Consider the following 27528-nt stretch of genomic DNA (forward strand, 5'->3'; position numbering starts at 1 on the left):
AAATAATATTAGGAATAAATTACATTCTTAAAAAGCAAGTTGTCTTTAAATAAAGAAAAACTCTGTCCTCTGTCATTGTTCTTACTCTTATCAGGAAAGTGGACCACAGAATGGAAGGCAACAAATGGATTAATAAACCATAAATGGAGGTTTTTCTTCTCAGAATAATATGAAAGAATATGTGCTGAATGGTATAACATAATGGTCAAGGCATAAGCTATGGAATCAGGTTGTATGCTTTTGGGTATTTACTAGCTATGTGATTTGGGGCATATTACTCAATCTCTTTATGCCTCAGTTTCTTTATCTGATAAATGGAGACAATAAAACCCACTTCTTAGGGTTATTGTGAAGATTAAATACGTTAATACATTTCAACCCTTAGACCAACATTTCACATACTATAAGAGCTCAATATATATTAGCTGCTATGGATTTTATTATTACTAGTATTATCATGACACTACTACCACCATCAGCACCACCTTCAACCTGTACCTGACACAGTCAGATGTCTGATTCAAAAAAACCAGAGCAACACAAAAGAAGTACATTACATATACGCACACACACATCATATGTCGAAAGACTGAAATAAAACAGGCTTTAAGTCAGTCTTTCGGAGTTTTCTCAAGCTATTTTGAGAGAAACAGGAAAAGATAACACTGTACCAATAATACTTGGTTATAAGAAGGGATTTGTGCAATCTGGACAAATTAATCTCAGGAGAAATGGCAAATTCTCTCATTCAGTAAATCATTCATCAAATGAAGCTTACTGTACATTAAGTATTGTGCCAGATGCTAAGAATACAAAAATGGAAAAATGTCTTTGCCTTTAAAAACTTCATGTTCTTGTCAGAGAAATACACATAGATGAATACATGTTAAGTCATATAGAGGGTGTATGTACAAGACGCTGTGCAAGCACAGAGGAAAGACAATTAACCTAGACTTGGGAGAAGGAGAAAACGGCAGGAAGATTTTCCAGAGGTAGTAACATTTAAACTGCCTCTCCAAGAACAGTTACAGATAAACATGGAGGGTGGGGGTAAAATCATTTCCCCAGGAGCAAAAGCTAGCAGAGAAAAAAGATGAACACCTCTGCCCTGCATTAGTCACACACAACCAGAGAAGGCAGACAACCAGTTGGAGGTATGCGTCTGAACATTTATGCTTCTGTAATATCTTCTGCTTACACATAACCTCACTTTCACCCTTTCCAACCCTATATAAGCCAAGTTTGGAGAACCGACACAGAAAGCTGTGATAAAGAAGAGAGGTTGAGAGACGAGCTTCTCACTTACAACACTGGGCAGCAGCAGTGGGTAATGGCTTCTTCTGGCTTTCTTCTTGAATATAATACTAGAAGCAAAGAGGAGAAAAAATACATTATAAGAGGTCCAAGTAAAGAAAAAGTTACAGCCAATCATAAAAAGGTTTAACTAGAGTCAAGCTTTTGACTGAACACAACAGAACATCCTACAGACATTTTCCCTGTGCAATTCTGACATACAGCCCAGAGATCAGATATGGCACTGGCCCATAGAGACAGAATAAAACAAGAGAGCAGAAAAGTTGTTCTGACCAAGGGCACCTGGGCACTCTCCCAGCTCTTCCAGGCAGCTATAAAAGCCTAAGCCTTGGAATTCTTAGAATTCTGAATCTTCTGAGTTTTCCTGTGACTAATAGGTAGATTTCCTCATTCAGATGATGGAACTAAAAGCCTTTCTGGAGCTCAGTTTCTCATCTTCAAAAAAAGTTAATAGTGCTTCTTCCTTCACAAGGTCACATGAGAAATAAATCAAATAACTTATTTAAACATGTAATAGAATATCTGTTATCTACTCGAGTTCTCTTCTCCCCTTCCATTTATATACCACTCACCACTACCACCATCACCAAAAGAACAAACACAGGGTACTGAGGCCATAAGAAAATGTTATATAAAGGGAAACAGAATTAAGAATAAGTCTTGAGGAATGGACAAGAATTGGAAAGACAAAACAAAAAGAGAAAGCACACGCAAATTAACAGAGGTACATGGAGTCTGAAAGACAGTGAGAATAAACTGTTCAGAGCCCACTAAAGAAGAATTAGAAAGGCAGAATTCAGCCCAGGAATTTGCAAATACCCGATTGGGAGTTCCTATCTTGATATGCCACTTATTAGGCTAGGCTGTGAGATCCTAGGTAAGTCAGAGCTTCTCTAAAACTGCCAATGAATTATTTGTTCACTCATTCAACAAATATTGACTGAGTACCTACTATGTGCCAGGCACTGGGAGAATAGAACTTATAAATCGTGTAAGGAGTTTGGATTTTATTGTAGTGGGTTGGGAAGCCATTTAGAGTTTTAAGCAGGCTAGTATGGCTTAATTTATACTTTTAAAAAGATCACTTTGGCTGATGTATGAGACGAAATGTAAGGGACAAAAAGGGAAGTAGACTCATTATTGCAGTAATCCAGACAAAGGTTGATGGTGGCTTATATGAGTGTTAATGATGAAAGGTATTTCAAGTGGTTGAGTTTCAAATAATACAAAACACATTTTGTATACAAATAAGCATTTTACAAGCAAAAAGCAATGGTCCAAATACCAGAGATAGGTACTATTACTGCTTCCAACAAGGAATGATTAGAAGTCAAACACAATTTAAACAACATGATAGAATTAGTAAAAGCTTCCCATCACAAAAATGTTCAAAACTTCTTGAAAGTATGTACTCTAAAGTAAGAAAGGAACTTGGTTATAAATGTTAATTATAAATAATGATGATTTTTGCAGGCAGTATATAGACATTAACAATGAGGAAATACAAAAACTTTAAGTATTAAATTAGAAGGGTTCAGAATTAGTAAGATTAGATATTTTTCAGAAGTAATATTTAATGAATCTTTTCCAGGCCCAAAGTAGAAAGTCATAGTCTAACTAGAGCTTAATTAATAATATGTACAGAGCTAAGGAAAAAATCTATGAAATCTATATGAAAGAACAAAGCACAAGAAAAGAAAATTACAGGTCAATCTTATTTATGAATATAAATGCAAAAATCCTAAATAATATATTACCAAGCCAAATTCACCATATTATATATGTGTGTAATATATACATGTGAGCACGAATTTAAGTCTGTGCATGTTTGTATACACATGTAAAAACAGCATGACCAGGTGGACTTTAAATGCAAAGGTAGTTCAAAATCTGAACATCTATTCATGTAATTCACCACATTAAATAAATTAAAGGAGAAAAAAACACGTAATAAAATAAGAAAGAAAAAGCATTGATAAAATTCCATACTTTTTCATGATAAAAATTTTACATATTAGAAAGAATAGAATTTCCTTAATCTGCTATAGGTGATATACCAAAATCCACAGCAAATGTCATATTTGTAAGATTTCAGAAGTCTTACAGTCAGAAAAAAGACAAGGCTCCCTGTTATCATCTCAACTATTAAAAATTATACTGGATATCTGAAGCAATGAATGTTATAAAATAGTCATCAAAAACAAAGAAAATCTGAAAAAAATGTCACAGCCAAGAGAAGCTTAAGGAGACATGACAGACAACTAAACGTAATGTGGTATCCTAGCTGGGATCCTAAAACAGAAAAGGGACATAAGATAAAAAAATTGAGGAAATCTCAATAAATATGGACTTTAATAATAATGTTACAAATGTTAGATGTGAATTATAGGGAAACTTGTGCAGAGAGAGGGTTTTATAGGAACTCTCCATACTATTTGCTCAACTTTTCTGTAAATCTACAACTGTTCTAAAAGATAAAGTCTATTAACAAAAATATATATTCAAACACTAAAAAATAAGACATAAGGACTAGAAAAGATAAAATTGTCATTATTTAAAGATGCAAAAACCACATAAAAATCTAAGAGAATCAAAGAATTATTAAAACTAATAAAACAATGGCTGAGAGATTCCAAACAGAGTCGGGAGGTTATCCTGGAGGTTATTCCTACACATTAAGTAGATATCACCTTTTTAGTCAAGATGTAGTGGAGAGGCTGGAGAGAACTGCCTGAAAATGTGGAGCTGTGTTCCAGTAGCCATGTTTCTTGAAGATGATTGTATAATGATATAGCTTTCACAATGTGACTGTGTGACTGTGAAAACCTTGTGCCTGATGCTCCTTTTATCTACCTTACAAACAGATGAGTAAAACATATGGAATAAAGATGAATAATAGGGGGAACAAATGTTAAAATAAATTTAGATTGAAATGCTGGTGATCGGTGAGGCGGAGGGGTGGGAGGTATGGTATGTATAAATTTTTTCTGTTTTCTTTTTATTTCTTTTTCTGAATAGATGCAAATGTTCCAAGAAATGATCATGATGATGAATATGCAACTATGTGATGATATTGTGAATTACCGATTATATATGTAAAACAGAAGGATAAAAAGTTACGAATGTTTGCATTCGTTTGGTGTTTTTGGTATTTTAAAAAAGATCAAAAAATTAAAAAAAAAACTAATAATGTTGCTGAATAAGATCAATTCTAATAAATTTGTACCAGAGCATTTTATAATAATAGCAATGACCAATTACAAAATGTAATTTCTTAAATATATCATTTCAGAATGATTAGGAATAAATTTAACAGAGGAAGCATAAAACCTGTATGGAGAAAATAGGTTTTCCCCCTATAGCCCTTCTCAATTTCTTAACACATGATATGTTTATTATGTTTCCTATTTATTGTCTTTCTTCTCCTATTTGATCCACAAGGACAGGGATCTTTGACTGTTTAACGTCTGATGTCCACCAAGCACTTAGAACAGTGCCTGGCACACAAAAAGTACTCAAAGTTATTTGGTGAAAAAAATGACTGAATGAATGAATCTCACTAGTAACCAGGAAAATGCAAATTAAAATAATAACGTTCTATACCCATTAGATTAGCAAAAAATCTAAACCTAATAATATGAAGGATCAGTGAGGATATAGAAAAGCAGAAACATGAAAATAAAAAATGGTACAATTCCCTTGGGGAGCAATTTAGCAACATATAATAATTGAAGTTGGCATATCCTACAACCCAGCAATTCTCCTTCCAGGTAAATATCATTCAGAGAATCTCATATAAAATCATAGAAACATGCTCAGGGACGTTCACTACAGAAGGCACTTGTAATAGTAAAAACCAAATTATCCATGAGCAGAAAAATTATAAACTGTGGTAGAATACTATGCACCAATTAAAATGAATGAAACAAAGACACATATTAAAAACAAAATTGAGTAAAAAAAAAAAAAAGGCAAGTGGCAAAATGATGCATGGGGGAAGATACCAATTTATGTTCATCAATATGAACATTCATAAAAGTATGACATTAAAGATACAAATTCATTTAAAGCAAATGGCTGCCTTTGATATGTTAATAAAATGAAAACAGCAATTAAAAAATAAATAAATGAGAGACACATTACCAACACAGATAAATCTCAAAACGTAATGCTGAAAATTTTCTAAGGTTGACCATGGTGATGAATGCACAACCATGTGATGATACTGTGAACCACTAATTGTATACTTTGGATGGATTGTATGGTACATGAATATATCTCAATAAAATCACATTTGAAAAACATGCAATGCTGAATGAAAAAAGAAACAATAAGACTATTTTGTGTAAAGCTTAAAAACACATAAAATAACTATATATATAATTAATTAATGGATTCATATATAATAATAAAGGTAAACAAACACGGATGGGCATACTAAGGGGAAATGGATTTGGAATGAAGTTCTTGGACTAAACACAATATCACAGCAGCTCTGAAAAAAAAAGGTCAGGGGGTAAAATGCCCTGAAAAGCTGAAGCAAGATGCAATTATGGCACATGCAACCAACTTTGTCGCCCTCTCCTAAATAAAAATGTGTCCTTGCTAATGCTGTTTGATTTAATGAACAGGATAATCTTGTATTTGTAAATATTCCCTAAACAGAACCACGTGGATTTTTAGTTTAACTCAGGGTTAAGCGAACCTTGACCCTTGGACCAAATTCAGCCTACCACCTAAATAACAAGCCCACTAATTTTCATACTGTCTATGGTTGCTTTTGCAGTTGAGTCATTGCCAACAGAGACTATATGGTCTACAAAGTCTGAAAGATTTGCTATCTGGCCCTTTACAGAAAAATTGTACAGTCCTCTGGTCTAAATTCTTCAAGGATATGATGCAAGCCCTTAGCATGAAAGGGCACAACATACAAGTAGGAATTAGGCTTTTTTCTCAATGGTGGCACCAGAAGCTGTACATATTATTAGGAAACCAAGGGCCAGCAAAAAGCTAAGTGAAGATATCCTGCATCTGCTCCTGCTCAGTACAAGCCACTTTGCTTAAATTCAGTACTGCTGACAAAATAAACTGACAACTTATGGTTCAGGAGAGTAGTTTCCTGGCAAGAAGGAGAAGAAAGAGACAAGGAAGGAGCACCAAAAAACCTTCACTCATATCATGAGAGATTTATTTACTGCTTTAAAATTTAAGGTATATAGAGCAAAATGTTGACATTTTAAATCTGGTTGATGGACACATGGTGGTTATTGTTTAAATCTCTGTTCCTTATTTTAAAAAAGTAAAGAAAAGCAAAGAAGGATGATAAAATGAGACATAAAAATAGTAGTCAGAAAAATAAAACCTCAGCAATTCCACTCTAACACTGTTCATTTGGGAAAAATTCAGTCGCAGGGGAAGAAATATAGTTACTGGAAAGTCAGAGAGAGTTTCAGAAGAAAAGATATTTCAACATACCTCTGAATGATCTGGATAAAATATCCCTAAAAATGATCTATTCGTTTTGCTGCCCATTTGCCAAGTAGGAGAAACAAATCTAATATCTATCCATGCATCCCCCTCCCCACTATCCTTGCTATTGCACCTGGATTTTGTTCTCCATTTCCTGAGAGTCCTCAAACTGCAACCTCATAATACAAAACAATTTATAGTAAGTGTTTTATAGTTTAGAAAGACCTTTCTTATAATTTGCCACATAATGTTCAAGCAACCTCTCTGAGATAAATGCAACAGGTCTAATTTTCCTTGTTTTCAGAGGAAAGCATTAAGGCTTATGGAGGTTAAGTGACTAACTTGTACAATGCCCAAAACCAAATTTAGGACTTTTAAATTTCTAATCCAGTAATTTCTAGTATATCAGATTATTTCTCATGTAAACAGCTTCTGATAAGGATTCACTCTCTCACAATTTAAATCAACAAATATTTATTGAACTTATGCCATGGGTCAAACATAATGCCACATTATCATATTTAGATTTTTATTGTCTTAATCCTTTTTTCCAATTCTGCATAGAAACACAGTTAAAGCTGGTAAAATCAAAAGTACCATATGCTTCTTTTCTAGAAAAACAAAGAAGTTTGGAAGACCATATACCACACCACAGCCAGACTTGGGGAAAGTATAAACACACAGGGTAATGTGGATGCAGGATAGAGTGGGTGCTGGCAGCTACCAAGAGAAGAAGAAAGACTGGAACTTTCAACAAAGAAGAAAAGCTGGGGTGTTGGCTTGGGCATGAGAAGAGTTATGCAGCTTAATGGAAAGCTTACTTAATTAAAGCCTACTACTTTAATTTTTTCATTGCTCAGGCCAATATGCTCTTGGACCTCTTATCCCTCCCTGAACAAGCTATAAAGATTTTCTCCATCTCTCTAAACTGTAAAGAAGGCAGTTCCTACCTCATTGTCAGTCCCCAAAGCACTGATTTGCTCCAATTTGTAGGTCCAATATCGGGCTTCTTCCTCTGGGATATCTACCACAAAAAAACACATCAGCAGATAATAGTTAAATAATCAGCAAAAAGAACTTTATTCAGTCAAATGATCAAAGTTAGGAGGGTACTAGTGATAGACTAACTTTACTGGTGGCTTCATTCTTGCTATATACATCATCACAAACCTTCAGCAATAAATAAATAATGTACTATTTTTCCCATTTTCTTTTTTGCACATGAGGAAAATGGAGCTAAGAGAATTTAAATAATCAGCCACTGTTATTCAGCTCATAAATGGAGGAGCCAGAATTCAAATCATGGTCAGTGTGATTCCAAAAACTGTGTATTTCCAAGTAATTATGCTACTTTCCTCTCAGCAAGACTAAAACAGCTCAAAGGATTAGATGAGAAGAAAAGTTAGAACATAGAATACTGCAACACTCAAAACGCATAGCTTTTATGCCAGAAAACATCAAATGTTCAAATATTTTAAGAATGAGCCAACAAATGAATAAATTAGACTTTTAAAAAATAACGATTTATCCTCATTTTTATATCTTTAGATTGACTGCAACTACCAAAAAAATGCATCTTCTAAAAAAAAATCAAATAAACCCAATATATCCAGCAAAAAAGAGAAATGCTGACTCAATAAATGGATCATATCAACTTGCGAGAAATTTAAACAGATCCACTGTCTAGCAGTACACATAAAGGAAACAAATGCAGCCTCTTTACCTTTGTCCTAGCTGACCAAAACATCAACTGCTAACTCTCAAAACACTCTTCAGCACTTGGTAGCAATACTTCAAAGTCTAACAGAAAAACCTTTAAATAGCCTAGTACTTCATTTGTATAGCACTTCCTCATTCATATGGTATATTCATAAAATGGCATACTAAATACCTGTTAAAAATAAGTGAGGGATCAGATTGATAAAAAAAAAAAAAAAATAGAAAACTGCAACAAATCTAAACAAGCACAGAGACTGAATCAATAATCAAAACCTTCCACCAAAGAAAAGTCCAGGACAAGATGGCTTCTCTGGTGAAATTTTACCAAACATTTAAAGAAAAATCAATATTAATCCTTCTCAAATTCTTCCAATGAATTTAAGAGGAGGGAACACTTCTTAATCCATTCTATAAGGTTGGCATTAATTCTGATATCAAAGCCTGGTAAGGAAATCACAAGAAAAGAAAAATAAAGACCAATTTCCCTTATAATATAGATGCAAAAATCTTTAACAAAGTACTAACAAACCAAATAATGGTACATTTAAAAGATTATATACCATAATTAAATGGGATTCATCCCAGGAATGCAAGGGTAGTTCAATATATGAAAATTAGTCAATGTAACACACCTCATAAGTAGACTGTATGAAAAAAAAGACACGATTATCTCAATGGACACAGAAAAGACATATAACAAAATCCAGCACCCTTTCTTTATAAAAAACACTCAGAAAAGGAGGAATAGAAGGGAATTTTCTCAACATGATAAAGGACATTAGTGAAAAACCCACAGATAACATCATACTCAGTGGTGAAAGACTTAAAGCTTTCCTCCTAAAATTAGGAATGAGATAAGATGTCTACTTTCACCGACACTAATCAGTACTGTACTAGAAGTTCTTGTCAAAGCAATTAGGTAAGAAAAAGAAATATTCTAAATTGAAAAGGAAGATGTAAAACTATATTTGCAGACAACATGATCTCACATTAAGAAAATTAAAATGAATCTAGAAGAAAACTATTACAGCTAAAAAATAAATTCAGCAAAGTAGCAGGATATGAGATCAATGCAAAACAATCAATTATATTCCTATACATTAGTAATGAACAATCCAAAGAGGAAATTACGAAAATAATTCCATTTACAATACCATCTAAAAGAATAAAATATCTAGGAATAAATTTAACTAAGAATACAAAAGACTTGTATACTGAAAACTACAAAACATTGCAGAAAGTAATTAAAGGCTTAGACAAACAGCAAGACATCCCATGTTAATGAATTGGAACAGTTAACATTGTTTACATGTTAACATATATAGCACACATAACATAGCAAAGCAATATATTATTTCAACACAAACCCTATGAAAATTCCAGGAGCCTTTCTTGCAGAAAAGGAAAAAGTGATCCTCAAATTTATATGGAATTGGAAGAAGCCCAGAATAGTCAAAACAATCTTGAAAAAGAACAAGGCTGGAGGACTCACACTTTTTTACTTCAAATTGTTATTACAAAGCGAAGTGTGATACTGACACAGAGATAGACAAATAGATCAGCAGAAGAGAACTGAAAGTCCAGAAATAGACCCAAACATGTATTGCCAATTTATTTTTGACAAGGGTGCTAGGTATATTCAGGGGGAAAAGAATGGTTTCTTTAAGAAATGGTGTCAGGACCTTGAGGACATTACACTGAGCGAGATTAGCCAGAAACAAAAGGACAAATACTGTATGGTCTCACTGATATGAACTAAAATTAATGAATGAACTTGGAGAATTTCAGTTAAGAACAGAGACCATCAGGAGATAGAAATAGGGTAGATATTGGGCCACCCTATTTGAGCTGAAGGGATACAGACTGTGCAACAGGACTATACTGGTTTGAAGGGATGTATGTCCCCTAGAAAAGCCATATTTTAACCAAAATCCCATTTCATAAAGGCAGAATAATCCCTATTCAATACAGTTTGAAGCTATAGTTGGATCGTCTCCCTGGAGATGTGATTTAATCAAGAGTGGTCGTTAAGGTGGATTAGGTGATCTCCACCCATTTGGGTAGTCTTGATGAGTTTCTGGAGTCCTATAAAAGAGGAAACATTTTGGAGAGTGAAGGAGATTCAGAGAGAGCAGAGTAGAACAGCATAGCTACAAGAAGCAGTGTCCATCAGCCAGCAACCTTTGGAGATGAAGAAGGAAAATGCCTCCTGGGGAGCTTCATGAAACAGGAAGCCAGGAAAGAAAGCTAGCAGATGATGCCATGTTCGCCATGTGCCCCTCCAGATGAGAGAGGAACCCTGACTGTGTTCATCATGTGCCTTCTCACTTGAGCGAGAAACCCTGAACTTCATCGGCCTTCTCGAACCAAGGTATTTTTCCCTGGATGCCTTAGATTGGACATTTCTATAGACTTGTTTTAATTGAGACATTTTCGTGGCCTTGGAACTGTTAAATTCCCCTTTTTAAAAGCCATTCCATTTCTGGCATATTGCATTCTGGCAGCTAGCAAACTAGAACAAGGACTGATTGCAAAAATTCAGAAATGGATAGCACAATACTACCTAAATGTAATACAATAATGTTAGTACACTGAATGAAACTGAACATGAAAATGATGGAGGAGGGCTGGGGGCACAAATGAAATCAGAGGGAAAGAGAGATGATAAAGATTGAGATAGTAAAATCTAGGAATGCCTAGAGTGTACAATGATAGTGACTAAATGTACAAATTAAAAAACACTTTTGCATGAGGAAGAACAAAGGAATGTCAATATCGCAGGGTGTTGAAAATAGATGGTAATCATATTTTAAAACTTTATGTGTGAAATTACAGCAAAAAATGTTTATTTGGTACAAAATTTATATTTTGACTAGTGCATCTCCTAATATAACTGAACATCATAAGTACAAGGAACCTTGAGCTGGGCATGAGATTTTGTAGGTGTGTCCACTGTGATACCCCAATAAATCCCAGAGTGATCTGAAGAGTGAATAAAAAAGTATTTGCAAAGTCCCCTTGGGAGAATGGTGAGGAAGAGGGAAAATTCAACTTTCCCACTTGGAGAAGGAATGATATTCTCACAAGCAGTGAGGACAACAAAATCAAAGGAGCCCCTCCCCCACAGGCCGCTTCCTAGAGGGGAAAGGAAAGGACTTAACCAGCAGCAGGGACTGGGCACAATCAAACGCCAATTGTGGAACTAATTAACAAATGCTAACTACTAAAAATAGGCCCCCAGCTTAGGTGAACCTCATCAAAGGGGAGGTTGCTCATTTTTGCCCCGGCGCCAAGGGGGCAGGACTGACAGAAAAAGGGGAAGAAAAAAAAAGAAGGAAAGAGAGGTTTTTGTGGCTGTGTATCTACAAACTCTTGACTGCCTCTGGATACAGCGGCAGGACTTTTCAGGCTGCAACTGCCCCGGGCACAGGCAGAAGTGTGCTCTTTTGGGGGCTTATCTGGAGCCTGTGCCTTCCCCAGCGGAGGGGGAAGCCCCACCCAGGTGGAATCCCTCCATCAAGGAATTCAGACACCAGGGCTTGGTAATTTGAAGCCATTAAAACCAGCCTACAACCTCTCCTCTGTCTGCACCATGCCCCCAACAGGGAGAGTCTGCCAAAGTTAAAGGTACCACATCATTTTATGCTGGTGGGACCTGCAGTCAGACAAGCGCCACATACTGGGCAGGATAAGAAAAACAGAGTCCAGAGACTTCACAGGAAACTCTTTCAACCTGCTGGGTCTCACCCTCAGGGAAAACCGACGCAGGTGACTCTTTCCTCCTGATAGGAGGCCAGTTTGGTCTCAGAAAATCTGGCTGGGGTCTATAATATCTAAGTAGACCCTCCTAAGTGTGTGTGTGGGGGGAAGGCACCACACAAGCAGGGCAAGAAACAAGAAAACAAGAACTGAAAAATTCTCCTCTGTTAAACAAAACTTAAGTTAAAGGTCCAGATAAAGCTGAACGGAATGTCAAAGAACAGATAGACAACAAATTCATCCAGCAAGAAAACCCTAGACAAAAGAAGTGAAAGCAATCTCTGGAATAAACTAATTAAGGTAATTAAATGTCTAGATGCCAGCAAAAAATAACAAATCACACTAGGAAAATTGAAGACATGGCCCAGTCAAAGGAACAAAGAAACAATTCAAATGACATACAGGAGCTGAAACAATTAATTCAGAATGTACGAACAGACATGGAAAACCTCATCAAAAACCAAATCAATGAATTGAGGGAGGATATAAAGAAGGCAAGGAAAGAACAAAAAGAAGAAACTGAAAGTCTGAAAAAAACAAATCACAGAACTTATGGGAATGAAAGACACAGAAGAGATGGAAAAAACAATGGAAACCTACAATGGTAGATTTCGAGAGACAGAACATAGGATTTCTGAACTGGAGGACGGAACATCTGGTATCCGACAAGAAACAGAAACTATAGGGAAAAAAATGGAAAAATATGAGCAGGGACTCAGGGAATTGAAAGACAATATGAAGCGCACAAATATACGTGTTGTGGGTGTCCCAGAAGGAGAACAGAAGGGAAAAGGAGGAGAAAAACTAATGGAGGAAATTATCACTGAAAATTTCCCAACTCTTATGAAAGACTTAAAATTACAGATCTAAGAAGTGCAGCATACCAAAAAGAGAATAGATCCAAACAGACTTAGTCCAAGATATTTAATAATTAGAATGTCAGAGGTCAAAGAGAAAGAGAGGATCTTGAAAGCAGCAAGAGAAAAGCAATCCATCGCATACAAGGGAAGCCCAATAAGACTATGCGCAGATCTCTCAGCAGAAACCATGGAGGCGAGAAGACAGTGGGATCATATATTTAAACCATTAAAAGAGAAAAACTGCCAACCAAGAATTCTATATCCAGCAAAATTGCCCTTCAAAAATGAGGGAGAAATTAAAACATTTTCAGACAAAAAATCACTGAGAGAATTTGTGACCGAAACCAGCTCTGCAAGAAATACTAAAGGGAACACTAGAGACAGATACGAAGACAGAAGAGAGAGGTGTGGAGAAGAGTGTAGAAAGGAAGACTATGAGTAAAGGTAAAAAGAAGGAAAATTGGATATGACATATAAAATCCAGAAGGCAAAATAGTAGAAGAAAGTACTACCCATGCAGTAATAACACTGAATGTTAATGGATTAAATTCTCCAATCAAAAGACATAGTCTGGCAGAATGGATTAAAAAACAGGACCCATCTATATGCTGTCTCTACTCAAAGGACACGAGGCCAAGGACACAAATGGACATTTACACACCAATGTTTATAGCAGCATTATTAACAATTACCAAGAGATGGAAACAGCCAAAATGTCCATCAACAGACGAATGGCTAGGGCGGGCCACGGTGGCTCAAGGCAAGAATGCTTGCCTGCCATGCCAGAGGACCCGGGTTTGATTCCCGGTGCCTGCCCATGTAAAAAAAAACAGACGAGTGGCTAAACGAACTGTGACATTTACATAAGATGGAATATTATGCAGCAGTAAGACAGAATATAGTTATGAAGTATGTAACAACATGAATGGACCTTAAGGACATCATGCTGAGTGTGATTAGCCAGAAACAAAAGGACAAATACTGTATGGTCTCACTGATATGAACTGACATTAGTGAATAAACTTGGAATATTTCATTGGTAACAGAGACCATCAGGAGATAGAAATAGGGTAAGATATTGGGCAATTGGAGCTGAAGGGATACAGATTGTACAACAGGACTGAATATAAAAACTCAGAAATGGACAGCACAATACTACCTAACTGTAATACAATTATGTTAAAACACTGAATGAAGCTGCATATGAGAATGATAGAGGGAGGAGGGCTGGGTCATAAATGAAATCACAAAGAAAGATAGACGATAAAGATTGAGATGGTATAATCTAGGAATGCCTAGAGTATATAACGATAGTGACCAAATGTGCAAATTTTAAAAATGCTTTTGCATGAGGAAGAACAAAAGAATGTCATTACTGCAGTGTGCTGAAAATAGATGGTACTTAACATTTAAAAATTTCAACTAATGTGTGAGACTAAAGCAAAAAATGTTTATTTGGTACAAATCTATATTTTGACTAGTGCATCTCCTAATATAACTTATGTAGATAGTTGATTGAACACCTTTAGTATGTGGAACTTTGTATAGGACATGAGATTTTGTTGGTTTTTCCAGGTGATGCCTTAATGAATCCCAGAGCGATTCGATCAGTGAGTGGGAAAGTATTTGCAAAGTTCCCTTCGGGAAATGGTGAGAACGGGGAGAAATTCAACTTCCCCAAGTTGAAATCTTGATATTCTCACAAGCAGTGTGGACAACCAAAGCTATAGGCTGAGCCCCCAGTCTTGGGGTTTGTTCATATGAAACTTAACCCCACAGGGGATAGGTCAAGCCTGCTTAAAATTAAACCTAAGAGTCATCCCCTAGAGAACTTCTTTGGTTGCTCAGATGTGGCCTTTCTCTCCAGCCAACACAGCAAGCAGACTCACCACCCTCCCCCTGTATACCTGGGGCATAACTCCCAGGGGTGTGGATCTTTCTGGCAGCGTGGGACAGAAATCCCAGAATGAGCTGAGATTCAGCATCAAGGGATTGAGAAAACCTCTCCACCAAAAGGGGGAAGAGTGAAATGAGACAAAGTGTCAATGGCTGAGAGATTCCAAACAGAGTCGAGAGGTTATCCTGGAGGTTATTCTTATGCATTAAGTAGATTACACCTTGTTATTCAAGTAGTAACGGAGAGGCTGGAAGGAACTGCCTGAAAATGTACAGCTGTGTTCCAATAGCCATGTTTCTTGATGATGAATGAATAATGATATAGCTTTCACAATGTGACTGTGTGATTGTGAAAACCTTGTGTCTGATGCTCCTTTTATCTACCTTGTCAACAGATGAGAGGAACATATGGAATAAAAATAAATAATATAGGGGGAACAAATGTTAAAATAGATTTAGTTTGAAATGCTAGTGATCAATGAAAGGGATCAGTAAGGGGTATGGCATGTAAAATTTTTTTTTTTCTGCTAGTTATATTTTTCTGTTGTCTTTTTATTTCTTTTTCTGAATTGATGCTAATGTTCTGGGAAATGATCATGATGACGAATACGCAACTATGTGATGATACTGTGAATTGCTGAGTGTATGTGCTGGGAATGTTTGTGCTTCTTGTAATTTTTTTTAATTAAAAAATTTTTTAAAACATGAATTGGGTAGATGGAAATACTACTGATCAATGAGAGGGAAGGGTCAGGGATTTATGTATGAGTTTTTCTTTTATCTTTTTATTTCTTTTTCTGGGGTGATGCGAATGTTTCAAAAAATGATTATGGTGATGATTATACAATTGTGTGATGATATTATGAGCCACTGATTTTATGGAATGTTTGTATGTTAAGAATGTTTGTGTTTGTTTGTTGTTTCATTAATAAAAATAATTTTTAAAAACAAATTTTATTTTCTTTTTGCTTATCTATGTTTTATGAACTTTCAAAAATGTAAAAAACTGAAAGGCATTATTTTTCAAAGATGATGGTATACAACTGAATAGAATATTTTTAAAGGTTTCTGAATTTCCAAAGGAAAATTCTTTCGTCAAAATATGGAATTCTATAAGCTAAAATTCTTCCTCTGGAAGAACTTTTTGTTAAATTTCTTAAAACTATATCCCAAGCATGGTTGTCACAGGGAACATTCAAATAACTTGCATCAAAGAAAAACTTTTACTTATCTGAGCACAGACCTGCTTACCAAGTAACTAGTTTAGGGTGAGACAGATATGATTTAAACCAATTAGAGAAGCAAAGCTTTAAAATTTCAAAATACAAAATGCTGGCAAGGACATATAAAAATAGATATGCCTGAGACACAGTTGGAAAGAGTATAAATTGATATGACCTCTTTGACAAATAATCTGGCAGTATCTATGACAAATAAAGATTCACATACCCTTTGATCCAGCATCTCTACTTTTAGGAATTTGCCCTATACTCATCAGTGGGCACATATATACAAAACTGTTCATGACAGCATTGCATAATAGCAAAAAACAAAACAAAAAACTGGAAACAGCTACATGTCCATCAATAAAGGATTCTTGAGATAAATTATGACACAAATGAGTGAGATAGGTCTTAAAGTATAACACAGAACAGTGTCCAAGATATATTCTCAAATAGTTCATACAACATATATCACAATATACACAGTATATAGAGTATGAGTCTAAGTATCATAGATTTTCTCTGACAGGCAAATATTTTCACAGGTCATTTTAATAAATAGTCATAGAAAACTAAATGACTTAAAGAGGGATGTTTTCAGTACAGATTCTTTACCAGAATCATTTTAGAATCCACATTATACCAGTCCTCAGGTAGATGTTATGGGATATAGAGTGGAATAAGACAAAATGCCCTCAAAGGAGATAGCTGAAGAGACAAAATACACATTAATCAAATAATAAACAGGCTTCCGGAGAAGATGGCAGCTTAGTAAGACGCGCGGATCTTAGTTCCTCCTCCAGAACAGCTACTAGGGGAGTAGAAACGATACAGAACAGCTCCCGGAGCCACGACAGAAATAAAAAAGACAGCGTACCCCATTCTGGAACGGCTGACTGGCTGAGAGAACCCGCTCCAGTGAGATTGTCGAGGGGCGCAGGCTTCCCCGGGCGGGGCGGCAAGCGGCCAGAGTCCCTCCCTTCCTCCTTCCTGGGCCAACTGGCAGAATTGGGCAGGTGGTTCCCTCAAGCTGTGGCGGCTGGCGCCCCCACAACGCGCAGCCCCCCGGACCAACTGAGAGAATTGGATCGGAAATGCCCAGGCCGCGGAGAACGGTGACTGGGGGGGTCCCTTCCAAACACGTGACTCCCCGGTCCGGCTGGGAACGGTGCACTCTCCCGGGCCATGGCGGCTGGTGCCCTCCCACCATACTTGGCGCCCCAGGCCGACTAGGAAATTCGGAGGGGCGCTCTCACAGGCTGCAGTGGCCAGCAACCCTCCCCGCGTTCGGACCCCCGGGCTGGCTGGCACTCTTCCAAGCCGCTTCGGCTGGCGAACCTCCCCCACGCGAGAGTTTTCCAAAGTTAAAGGACCCACAGCACCTTTTACTGGTGGGACCCACAGACAAACGTGTGCCACGAGCGCCACCTACTGGGCAGGCTAAAAAAACAGATCCCAGAGATTTCACAGAAAAATCTTTCAACCTGTTCGGTCCAACACCCAGGGAAATCTGACTAAATGCCCAGACGCCAGCAGAAGATAATGGATCACGCTCAGAAAATTGAAAATAAGGCCCAGTCAAAGGAACAAACCAATATTTCAAATGAATTCAGGAGCTGAGACAACTAATGGTGAATACATGAACAGAAATGGAAAACCTCTTCAAAAACGAAATCGATAAATTGAGGGAGGACATGAAGAAGACATGGGCTGAACAAAAAGAAGAAATAGAAAAACTGAAAAAACAAATCACAGAGCTTATGGAAGTGAAGGATAAAGTAGAAAAGATGGAAAAAACAATGGATACCTACAATGAGAGATTTAAAGAGACAGAAGATAGAATTAGTGATTTGGAGGATGGAACATCTGAATTCCAAAAAGAAACAGGAACTATCGGGAAAAGAATGGAAAAATTTGAACAGGGTATCAGGGAACTCAAGGACAATATGAACCGCACAAATATACGTGTTGTGGGTGTCCCAGAAGGAGAAGAGAAGGGAAAAGGAGGAGAAAAACTAATGGAAGAAATTATCACTGAAAATTTCCCAACTCTTATGAAAAACCTAAAATTACAGATTCAAGAAGTGCAGCACACCCCAAAGAGATTAGACCCAAATAGGCGTTCTCCAAGACACTTACTAGTTAGAATGTCAGAGGTCAAAGAGAAAGAGAGGATCTTGAAAGCAGCGAGAGAGAAGCAATCCATCACATACAAGGGAAACCCAATAAGACTATGTGTAGATTTCTCAGCAGAAACCATGGAAGCTAGAAGACAGTGGGATGATATATTTAAATTACTAAAAGAGAAAAACTGCCAACCAAGAATCCTATATCCAGCAAAATTGTCCTTCAAAAACGAGGGAGAAATTAAAACATTTACAGACAAAAAGTCACTGAGAGAATTTGTGACCAAGAGAACAGCTCTGCAAGAAATACTAAAGGGAGCACTAGAGTCAGATACAAAAAGACAGAAGAGAGAGGTATGGAGAAGAGTGTAGAAAGAAGGAAAGTCAGATATGATATATATAATACAAAAGGCAAAATGGTAGAGGAAAATATTATCCAAACAGTAATAACTCTAAATGTTAATGGACTGAATTCCCCAATCAAAAGACATAGACTGGCAGAATGGATTAAAAAACAGGATCCTTCCATATGCTGTCTACAGGAAACACATCTTAGACCCAAAGATAAGCATACGTTGAAAGTGAAAGGTTGGAAAAAGATATTTGATGCAAATAACAACCAGAAAAGAGCAGGAGTGGCTATACTAATATCCAACAAATTAGACTTCAAATGTAAAACAGTTAAAAGAGACAAAGAAGGACACTATATACTAATAAAAGGAACAATTAAACAAGAAGACATAACAATCATAAATATTTACGCACCGAACCAGAATGCCCCAAAATACGTGAGGAATACACTGCAAACACTGAAAAGGGAAATAGACACATATACCATAATAGTTAGAGACTTCAATTCACCACTCTCATCAATGGACAGAACATCTAGACAGAGGATCAATAAAGAAATAGAGAATCTGAATATTACTATAAATGAGCTAGACTTAACAGACATTTATAGGACATTACATCCCACAACAACAGGATACACCTTTTTCTCAAGTGCTCATGGATCATTCTCAAAGATAGACCATATGCTGGGTCACAAAGCAAGTCTTAACAAATTTAAAAAGTTTGAAATCATACACAACACTTTCTCGGATCATAAAGGAATGAAGTTGGAAATCAATAATATGCGGAGTGCCAGAAAATTCACAAACACGTGGAGGCTCAACAACACACTCTTAAACAACAAGTGGGTCAAAGAAGAAATTGCAAGAGAAATCAGTAAATACCTCGAGGCGAATGAAAATGAAAACACAACATATCAAAACTTATGGGACGCAGCAAAGGCAGTGCTAAGAGGGAAATTTATTGCCCTAAATGCCTATATCAGAAAAGAAGAAAAGGCAAAAATGCAGGAATTAACCGTCCACTTGGAAGAACTGGAGAAAGAACAGCAAACTAATCCCAAAGCAAGCAAAAGGAAAGAAATAACAAAGATTAGAGCAGAAATAAATGAAATTGAAAACATGAAAACAATAGAGAAAATCAATAAGACCAGAAGTTGGTTCTATGAGAAAATCAATAAGATTGATGGGCCTTTAGCAAGATTGACAAAAAGAAGAAGAGAGAGGATGCAAATAAATAAGATCAGAAATGGAAGAGGAGACATAACTACTGACCTCACAGAAATAAGGGAGGTAATAACAGGATACTATGAACAACTTTACGCTAATAAATACAACAATTTAGATGAAATGGACGGGTTCCTGGAAAGACATGAACAACCAACTTTGACTCAAGAAGAAATAGATGACCTCAACAAACCAATCACAAGTAAAGAAATTGAATTAGTCATTCAAAAGCTCCCTCAAAAGAAAAGTCCAGGACCAGAAGGCTTCACATGTGAATTCTATCAAACATTCCAGAAAGAATTAGTACCAACTCTCCTCAAACTCTTCAAAAAAATCCAAGTGGAGGGAAAACTACCTAATTCATTCTATGAAGCCAACATCACCCTCATACCAAAACCAGGCAAAGATATTACAAAAAAAGAAAACTACAGACCAATCTCTCTAATGAATATAGATGCAAAAATCCTCAATAAAATTCTAGCAAATCGTATCCAACAACACATTAAAAGAATTATACATTATGACCAAGTAGGATTCATCCCAGGTATGCAAGGATGGTTCAACATAAGAAAATCATTTAATGTAATACACCATATCAACAAATCAAAGCAGAAAAATCACATGATCATCTCAATTGATGCAGAGAAGGCATTTGACAAGATTCAACATCCTTTCCTGTTGAAAACACTTCAAAAGATAGGAATACAAGGGAACTTCCTTAAAATGATAGAGGGAATATATGAAAAACCCACAGCTACTATCATCCTCAATGGGGAAAAATTGAAAACTTTCCCCCTAAGATCAGGAACAAGACAAGGATGTCCACTATCACCACTATTATTCAACATTGTGTTGGAGGTTCTAGCCAAAGCAATTAGACAAGAAAAAGAAATACAAGGCATCAAAATTGGAAAACAAGAAGTAAAACTATCACTGTTTGCAGACGAGATGATACTATACGTCGAAAATCCGGAAAAATCCACAACAAAACTACTAGAGCTAATAAATGAGTACAGCAAAGTAGCAGGTTACAAGATCAACATTCAAAAATCTGTAGCATTTCTATACACTAGTAATGAACAAGCAGAGGGGGAAATCAAGAAACGAATCCCATTTACAATCGCAACTAAAAGAATAAAATACCTAGGAATAAATTTACCTAAAGAGACAAAAAACCTATATAAAGAAAACTACAAAAAACTGCTAAAAGAAATCACAGAGGACCTAAATAGATGGAAGGGCATACCGTGTTCATGGATTGGAAGACTAAATATAGTTAAGATGTCAATCCTACCTAAATTGATTTACAGATTCAATGCAATACCAATCAAAATCCCACCAACTTATTTTTCAGAAATAGAAAAACCAATAAGCAAATTTATCTGGAAGGGCAGGGTGCCCCGAATTGCTAAAAACATCTTGAGGAAAAAAAACGAAGCTGGAGGTCTCGCGCTGCCTGACTTTAAGGCATATTATGAATCCACAGTGGTCAAAACAGCATGGTATTGTCATAAAAATAGATATATCGACCAATGGAATCGAATAGAGTGCTCAGATATAGACCCTCTCATCTATGGACATTTGATCTTTGATAAGGCAGTCAAGCCAACTCACCTGGGACAGAACAGTCTCTTCAATAAATGGTGCCTAGAGAACTGGATATCCATATGCAAAAGAATGAAAGAAGACCCATATCTCACACCCTATACAAAAGTTAACTCAAAATGGATCAAAGATTTAAACATTAAGTCTAACACCATAAAACAGTTAGAGGAAAATGTTGGGAGATATCTTATGAAACTTACAATTGGAGGCAGTTTTATGGACCTTAAACCTAAAGCAAGAGCACTGAAGAAGGAAATAAATAAATGGGAGCTCCTCAAAATTAAACACTTTTGTGCATCAAAGAACTTCATCAAGAAAGTAGAAAGACAGCCTACACAATGGGAGACAATATTTGGAAATGACATATCAGATAAAGGTCTAGTATCCAGAATTTATAAAGAGATTGTTCAACTCAACAACAAAAAGACAGCCAACCCAATTACAAAATGGGAAAAAGACTTGAACAGACACCTATCAGAAGAGGAAATACAAATGGCCAAAAGGCACATGAAGAGATGCTCAATGTCCCTGGCCATTAGAGAAATGCAAATCAAAACCACAATGAGATATCATCTCACACCCACCAGAATGGCCATTATCAACAAAACAGAAAATGACAAGTGCTGGAGAGGATGCGGAGAAAGAGGCACACTTATCCACTGTTGGTGGGAATGTCAAATGGTGCAACCACTGTGGAAGGCAGTTTGGCGGTTCCTCAAAAAGCTGAATATAGAATTGCCATACGACCCAGCAATACCATTGCTAGGTATCTACTCAAAGGACTTAAGGGCAAAGACACAAACGGACATTTGCACACCAATGTTTATAGCAGCGTTAGTTACAATTGCAAAAAGATGGAAACAGCCAAAATGTCCATCAACAGACCAGTGGCTAAATCAACTGTGGTATATACATACGATGGAATATTATGCAGCTTTAAGACAGGATAAACTTATGAAGCATGTAATAACATGGATGGACCTAGAGAACATTATGCTGAGTGAGTCTAGTCAAAAACTAAAGGACAAATACTGTATGGTCCCACTGATGTGAACCGACATTCGAGAATAAACTTGGAATATGTCATTGGTAACAGAGTCCAGCAGGAGTTAGAAACAGGGTAAGATAATGGGTAATTGGAGCTGAAGGGATACAGACTGTGCAACAGGACTAGATACAAAAACTCAAAAATGGACAGCACAATAATACCTAATTGTAAAGTAATCATGTTAAAACACTGAATGAAGCTGCATCCGAGCTATAGGTTTTTGTTTTTTTTGTTTTGTTTTTACTACTATTACTTTTATTTTTTTCTCTATATTAACATTCTATATGTTTTTCGGTTGTGTTGCTAGTTCTTCTAAACCGATGCAAATGTACTAAGAAACGATGATCATGCATCTATGTGATGATGTTAAGAATTACTGATTGCATATGTAGAATGGTATGATTTCTAAATGTTGGGTTAATTTCTTTTTTCCCATTAATTAATAAAAAAAGAAAAACTGAATGAAGCTGCATCTGAGCTATAGGTTTTTTTTTTTTAACTATTATTATTACTTTTATTTTTTTTCTCTATATTAACATTCTATATCTTTTTCTGTTGTGTTGCTAGTTCTTCTAAACCACTGCAAATGTACTAAGAAACGATGATCATGCATCTATGTGATGATGTTAAGAATTACTGATTGCATATGTAGAATGGTATGATTTCTAAATGTTGGGTTAATTTCTTTTTTTCCGTTAATTAATAAAAATAAAAATAAAAATAATAATAATAATAAACAAAGACTTTCAATTTGGTAAAAAAAATATATATATTAAATGGTTTTTTAAATCTAATCAACAGACTCACCAAAAGGCAACTCAAATCTTGTATCAAGCAAAATTTTATGGGGAGTTGGGTTTTTAGTTCCACAGATCTCATCATCTTTCATTAATGTCTCTGCCTCCAGCGTGGACCACTCCCCAGGCCCTTCCTAGAAAACAAAGATCTAAGGTTAAACTTTAATTTTTCATGGCGCCCCTCTTGGGTTAAGAGACAGATTTTTTTCCTGAATGAAGTTCCTTGTTTGAGAGCTTCTGAGGGTCACCCACAACCCTGATGAGGCAAACATACTACTGTGGCAAGCACACCTCTATCACCAGCTACCTCACTCTGCTACACGCAGCTTTGGTGAGAGCAGCTTTCACTGTCCTCAGTTCTCCACAGAACCAGCGAGGACAGAATTTCCAGAAAACCAAACTCTAAAACTAAGTATCTTCATAGATTAATATTTAATCCGAACAATTTTTAATGACTGTCACTTAAATGATATGTATCACCTCTTCTAGCCAGTAATCAGCAACTAACATTGCTGGTTAAATAAAATTGAACTGGGGCCACAATGAAAATGAGATGTCCTTCTGCTGGGGGCGGAATATAGATAATTAACTGCAACTAAAAGAATTACAGGAAACAGCAGCAAACCTTCACCTTCAGTTAGATACTGCTACCTATTATAGCTTGCCAAACCCCAAATAAAACCATTCCTGCCAATCCTAAAGAACACCTTGGGCATTACACAAGATTCTACAAAGGTTCCATGCACTAGGGTAACTTTCTAGAAACCTACAACCTCCAGATGGGTCCCTGGACCAGATAAGTCCTGAAATGCAAAAGGGCCAGCCTCTCCAGAACAACAGCTAGTTCTATCTCCTTACCCCATATTACTGATAGTCCCTTCCAACATGAAAAAGTTAGAATGGCCATAGACCAAATACCCCTAAAGAGTGGGACAGAAAGGTGATGGTGGAGTTATACAGAGAAGGAAGGGTTTAAAAAAATGAGTATGATGGCTGAATCATTATATTGATATTTCTTTTAGTCTCCAGTATCTTAGAGCAGTTAGAAGTAAAAACCTAAAATTGTGGACTTTTAACCCATACCAAACTCTGAAATCTATCCTACAACTAATTGTTGCAATGTGCTTTGAGATTTATTGCTTTTTGGTTAATATGTTATTTTTCACACAAAAAAAGAAAAGTTGATTGTGATGATAAAAAAAGTTTTAAACATTTAACTAGGGTTACAATGAAAATGAGATGTCCATCTGCCAGGGGTGGGAAGTAGATAATTAACTGTAACTAAAAGAATCACAGGAAATGGCTGTAAACCTTCACCGCCCCCACTTCTAGAGAGAACTCATTGACCATGTTAAACCCAAACAGCAATATAATACATTTTGTCCAGGTGCAAAGTGAGTGTTATTCAGAAATGTTGCGAACTGAGGTACTGTCTAATGTGCGAAAGTTAAATAGGAGTTCTGTCTGGTAATGTATAAAGACTGACTGAATAGCAATTACCAAGCCTAGTAGTTTCTTACACTCAGGTTGCATGTGGAACAAGGAAGAAGGAAGAAGGAAGAAGTTCCCTGAGAAACAAAGAAGCAAAACAGGTAACAGGATCTAACCAGCTGGCTAAGGAAGTGTGATGGGACTCCTCTCACAGCCTTCATGGAGGGGAATGCAGAGACCACAGGGACCCTACATAACACACACATGCATGCACACACTCTCTCTCACTCTCTCTCACTCTCTCTCTCTCTCTATGCCTCCCTGTCTCCGCCCCCTTCATACACACCACACACTCTCTGCCCTCCCCACGATGTCTCTCACTCAAGCATGTATGTGTACACACACACATTCCCACCCTCTCACACCCAATCGCTCCTCTAACACACACACACACACACACACACAGAGTAGTCAGAAGGGGCTGTCTACCTGATATGGCTGAAGAGTTGCTCTGGAGCAATTAGGAGCTCAGTCACGGGGCATAGGGAAGACCTAATTTAAATAAAATCCCCAGAACGTCTGGTGATGTTGGGAGTAGACTGGTTGCACAACCTCTATCAGAAAAGAACGATCCGAGATGTGTGGATGCATATGAGCTGAGGCAGAGCTAGGAGGGGAAAGAGCAAGGGCTAGCACCATACCTCCAAACAGGCAATGCACTGACTGACCTCATTCGACTGACGAATAGTCTTCAGTGCAATCCACACAGTGCCCATCATTGTGTCCCAGATCAGTCCTTTGTTCCACACCTCCACACTCAGACCCAGGTCCAGTCGACTAATCTCACTAGAGGAAAGAAGAGAGCCCCTTGAGACCAGATAACATGAAAGTGACATCTCCTGTTTTCCTAAACCTCGAATACTTTCTCACCAAGATTCTGTTATCATGGAAAATCAAAATGTCCCAGAATGCTGCAGTCATTCTTTCAGTTCCTAGGAATATATAACATATTCATGTTAAAATGCCTTTTTCAGTCCGGTCCTCACCTTTTGAACTACGATCATGATGAAACTAATACAGTTTCACAAAGTATGAGACCAAATACTCACATACTATGAGACAAAGTATGAGGGCATTGCTGCTAGGCCATCTTTAAGGAACAGTTTTATATGTTTTATTATTAACAATAACTAATACTGCCAACAACTTATTTCTATGGGCTATACACAGGAAACTTAAAGGAAAAGGTAAGTCCTATTTACAATATTTATGAGAGGGAATCTAAGCAGAAATAAAAGGGTCTCTGAGAACATAAAAGTTTAATGGGAACATGTAGTCAAAAGCAGGTAAAGTACACTAGGGAACACCAGTTCATGCCACTCAGTCCCTGGAGGACTCATTGGTCATAATCAACTACCCTAGGCACTTTCATCTATAAAATAGGATAATGATAAACATAATGGTTATCCCATAATAATAACCAGAAAAAATTATTTGAAAAGTCATTATTCCAAAAAAAGATAGCTAACTACTTTGCAAAAGCAGTGTCAAACATGGCACAACAGCTGCTTAGCAGGGTTAACTCAAACATAATTACAGTCTTAAGGTGGAACATTCAAACACTTAGAGTAATGCTAAAAACTTTCTCCAGAAAGCTCTTATAAAAACACAAGGCTATTTGAGGGAAGATGAGAAAAGGGCAATTCCAGCAGAAAAAGCTGAAACACATTCTCAATAAAGTTACAGCTATTCATCAAATGTAGAAACTCCAAATGTGTGCTTTAAAGGAATCTTGGCTTCCCACTTGCAATGCTGAAATAATTGTCCTCAGATTCACAAATTTGGGATGTGGAAATTATAGCCCTAGAATCTGTGTCAAGTACATTGCATACGTATAAATTTTCCTCCTTTTATATGCATAAAATAGAGCACACAATGTACGGAGTCCATTCATTTATTGAATTAATATTTCCTGAGTATCTATAACACATATGGCTTGGTACTCTGGGGGAGACACAGACTATAACATCAAGTTTCTGTCCCCAAAAACTTCCAAGCTATCCAGAAAACTGTTCAAAGACACATAGTAGATGACAAAACTCAGCTACAAAGAGTATTTATAGTGGAGAAACTAAGCTTTTTGTCACACAGTGTTAGCCTAATTAATCAAATTGTCTTGGAATATATATGTAACCTCGCCCACAAAACCCATCTGAAGTGTCCTTCATGTGAATCTGGAAAAGAAAAATTGCTTGGGATAAACATTATATTCCTAAAGCAAATCCTAAATAACATCTCAAGCCAAGAGATAAAAGAAAGAGCCAGAGGTTGACTCAGATAAAGAAGAAATGTGTTCTTCAGAGGAATCACCAAGAAGGCCCAAACAACAATGATGTATTCTATAAAAAGGCTCTCATCTCATGTATATTTGCTCAGCAGGCCCAATTAACAGAAGTCTAAGAATTCTATTTACATCTCATTCCCAGAGGTTTCTCTTTTCTATTAAATAACTCAATTAACATAACTACAAAAGATCCTGGGCTAGGCAAATGCATACAAAAAAAAAGTGAAGATGCCCTATTTGCCATGAAAAAATAACAATTTAGCCCTGGAAATCACATAAGGAAATATTAAAGTTAAAAAATATGGGAATATAGTACTGGCATAAAGATAGATATACTGACCAAAGGAATAGAATAGAGTG

The 27528-nt window shown here is 36.6% G+C and overlaps 1 protein-coding gene across 5 annotated transcripts in view; it reads right to left on the bottom strand.

The window, feature by feature from the left end:
• Nucleotides 1-27528, bottom strand: part of UNC13B (unc-13 homolog B) — a 289854-nt gene that overhangs the window by 185068 nt on the left and 77258 nt on the right. For all 5 annotated transcript variants that reach the window (XM_077147811.1, XM_077147810.1, XM_077147808.1 and 2 more), the window contains exons 4-7: nucleotides 25553-25670; nucleotides 23404-23527; nucleotides 7734-7807; nucleotides 1307-1364 (exon numbers count right to left, since the gene is read on the bottom strand). In XM_077147811.1, the coding sequence (XP_077003926.1) occupies nucleotides 1307-1364; nucleotides 7734-7807; nucleotides 23404-23527; nucleotides 25553-25670 (374 nt within the window). The remainder of the gene's footprint in view (nucleotides 1-1306; nucleotides 1365-7733; nucleotides 7808-23403; nucleotides 23528-25552; nucleotides 25671-27528) is intronic.

This window comes from Tamandua tetradactyla, chromosome 2 (genome assembly GCF_023851605.1).
Source record: "Tamandua tetradactyla isolate mTamTet1 chromosome 2, mTamTet1.pri, whole genome shotgun sequence".
In the NCBI taxonomy this organism is placed as follows: domain Eukaryota; kingdom Metazoa; phylum Chordata; class Mammalia; order Pilosa; family Myrmecophagidae; genus Tamandua; species Tamandua tetradactyla.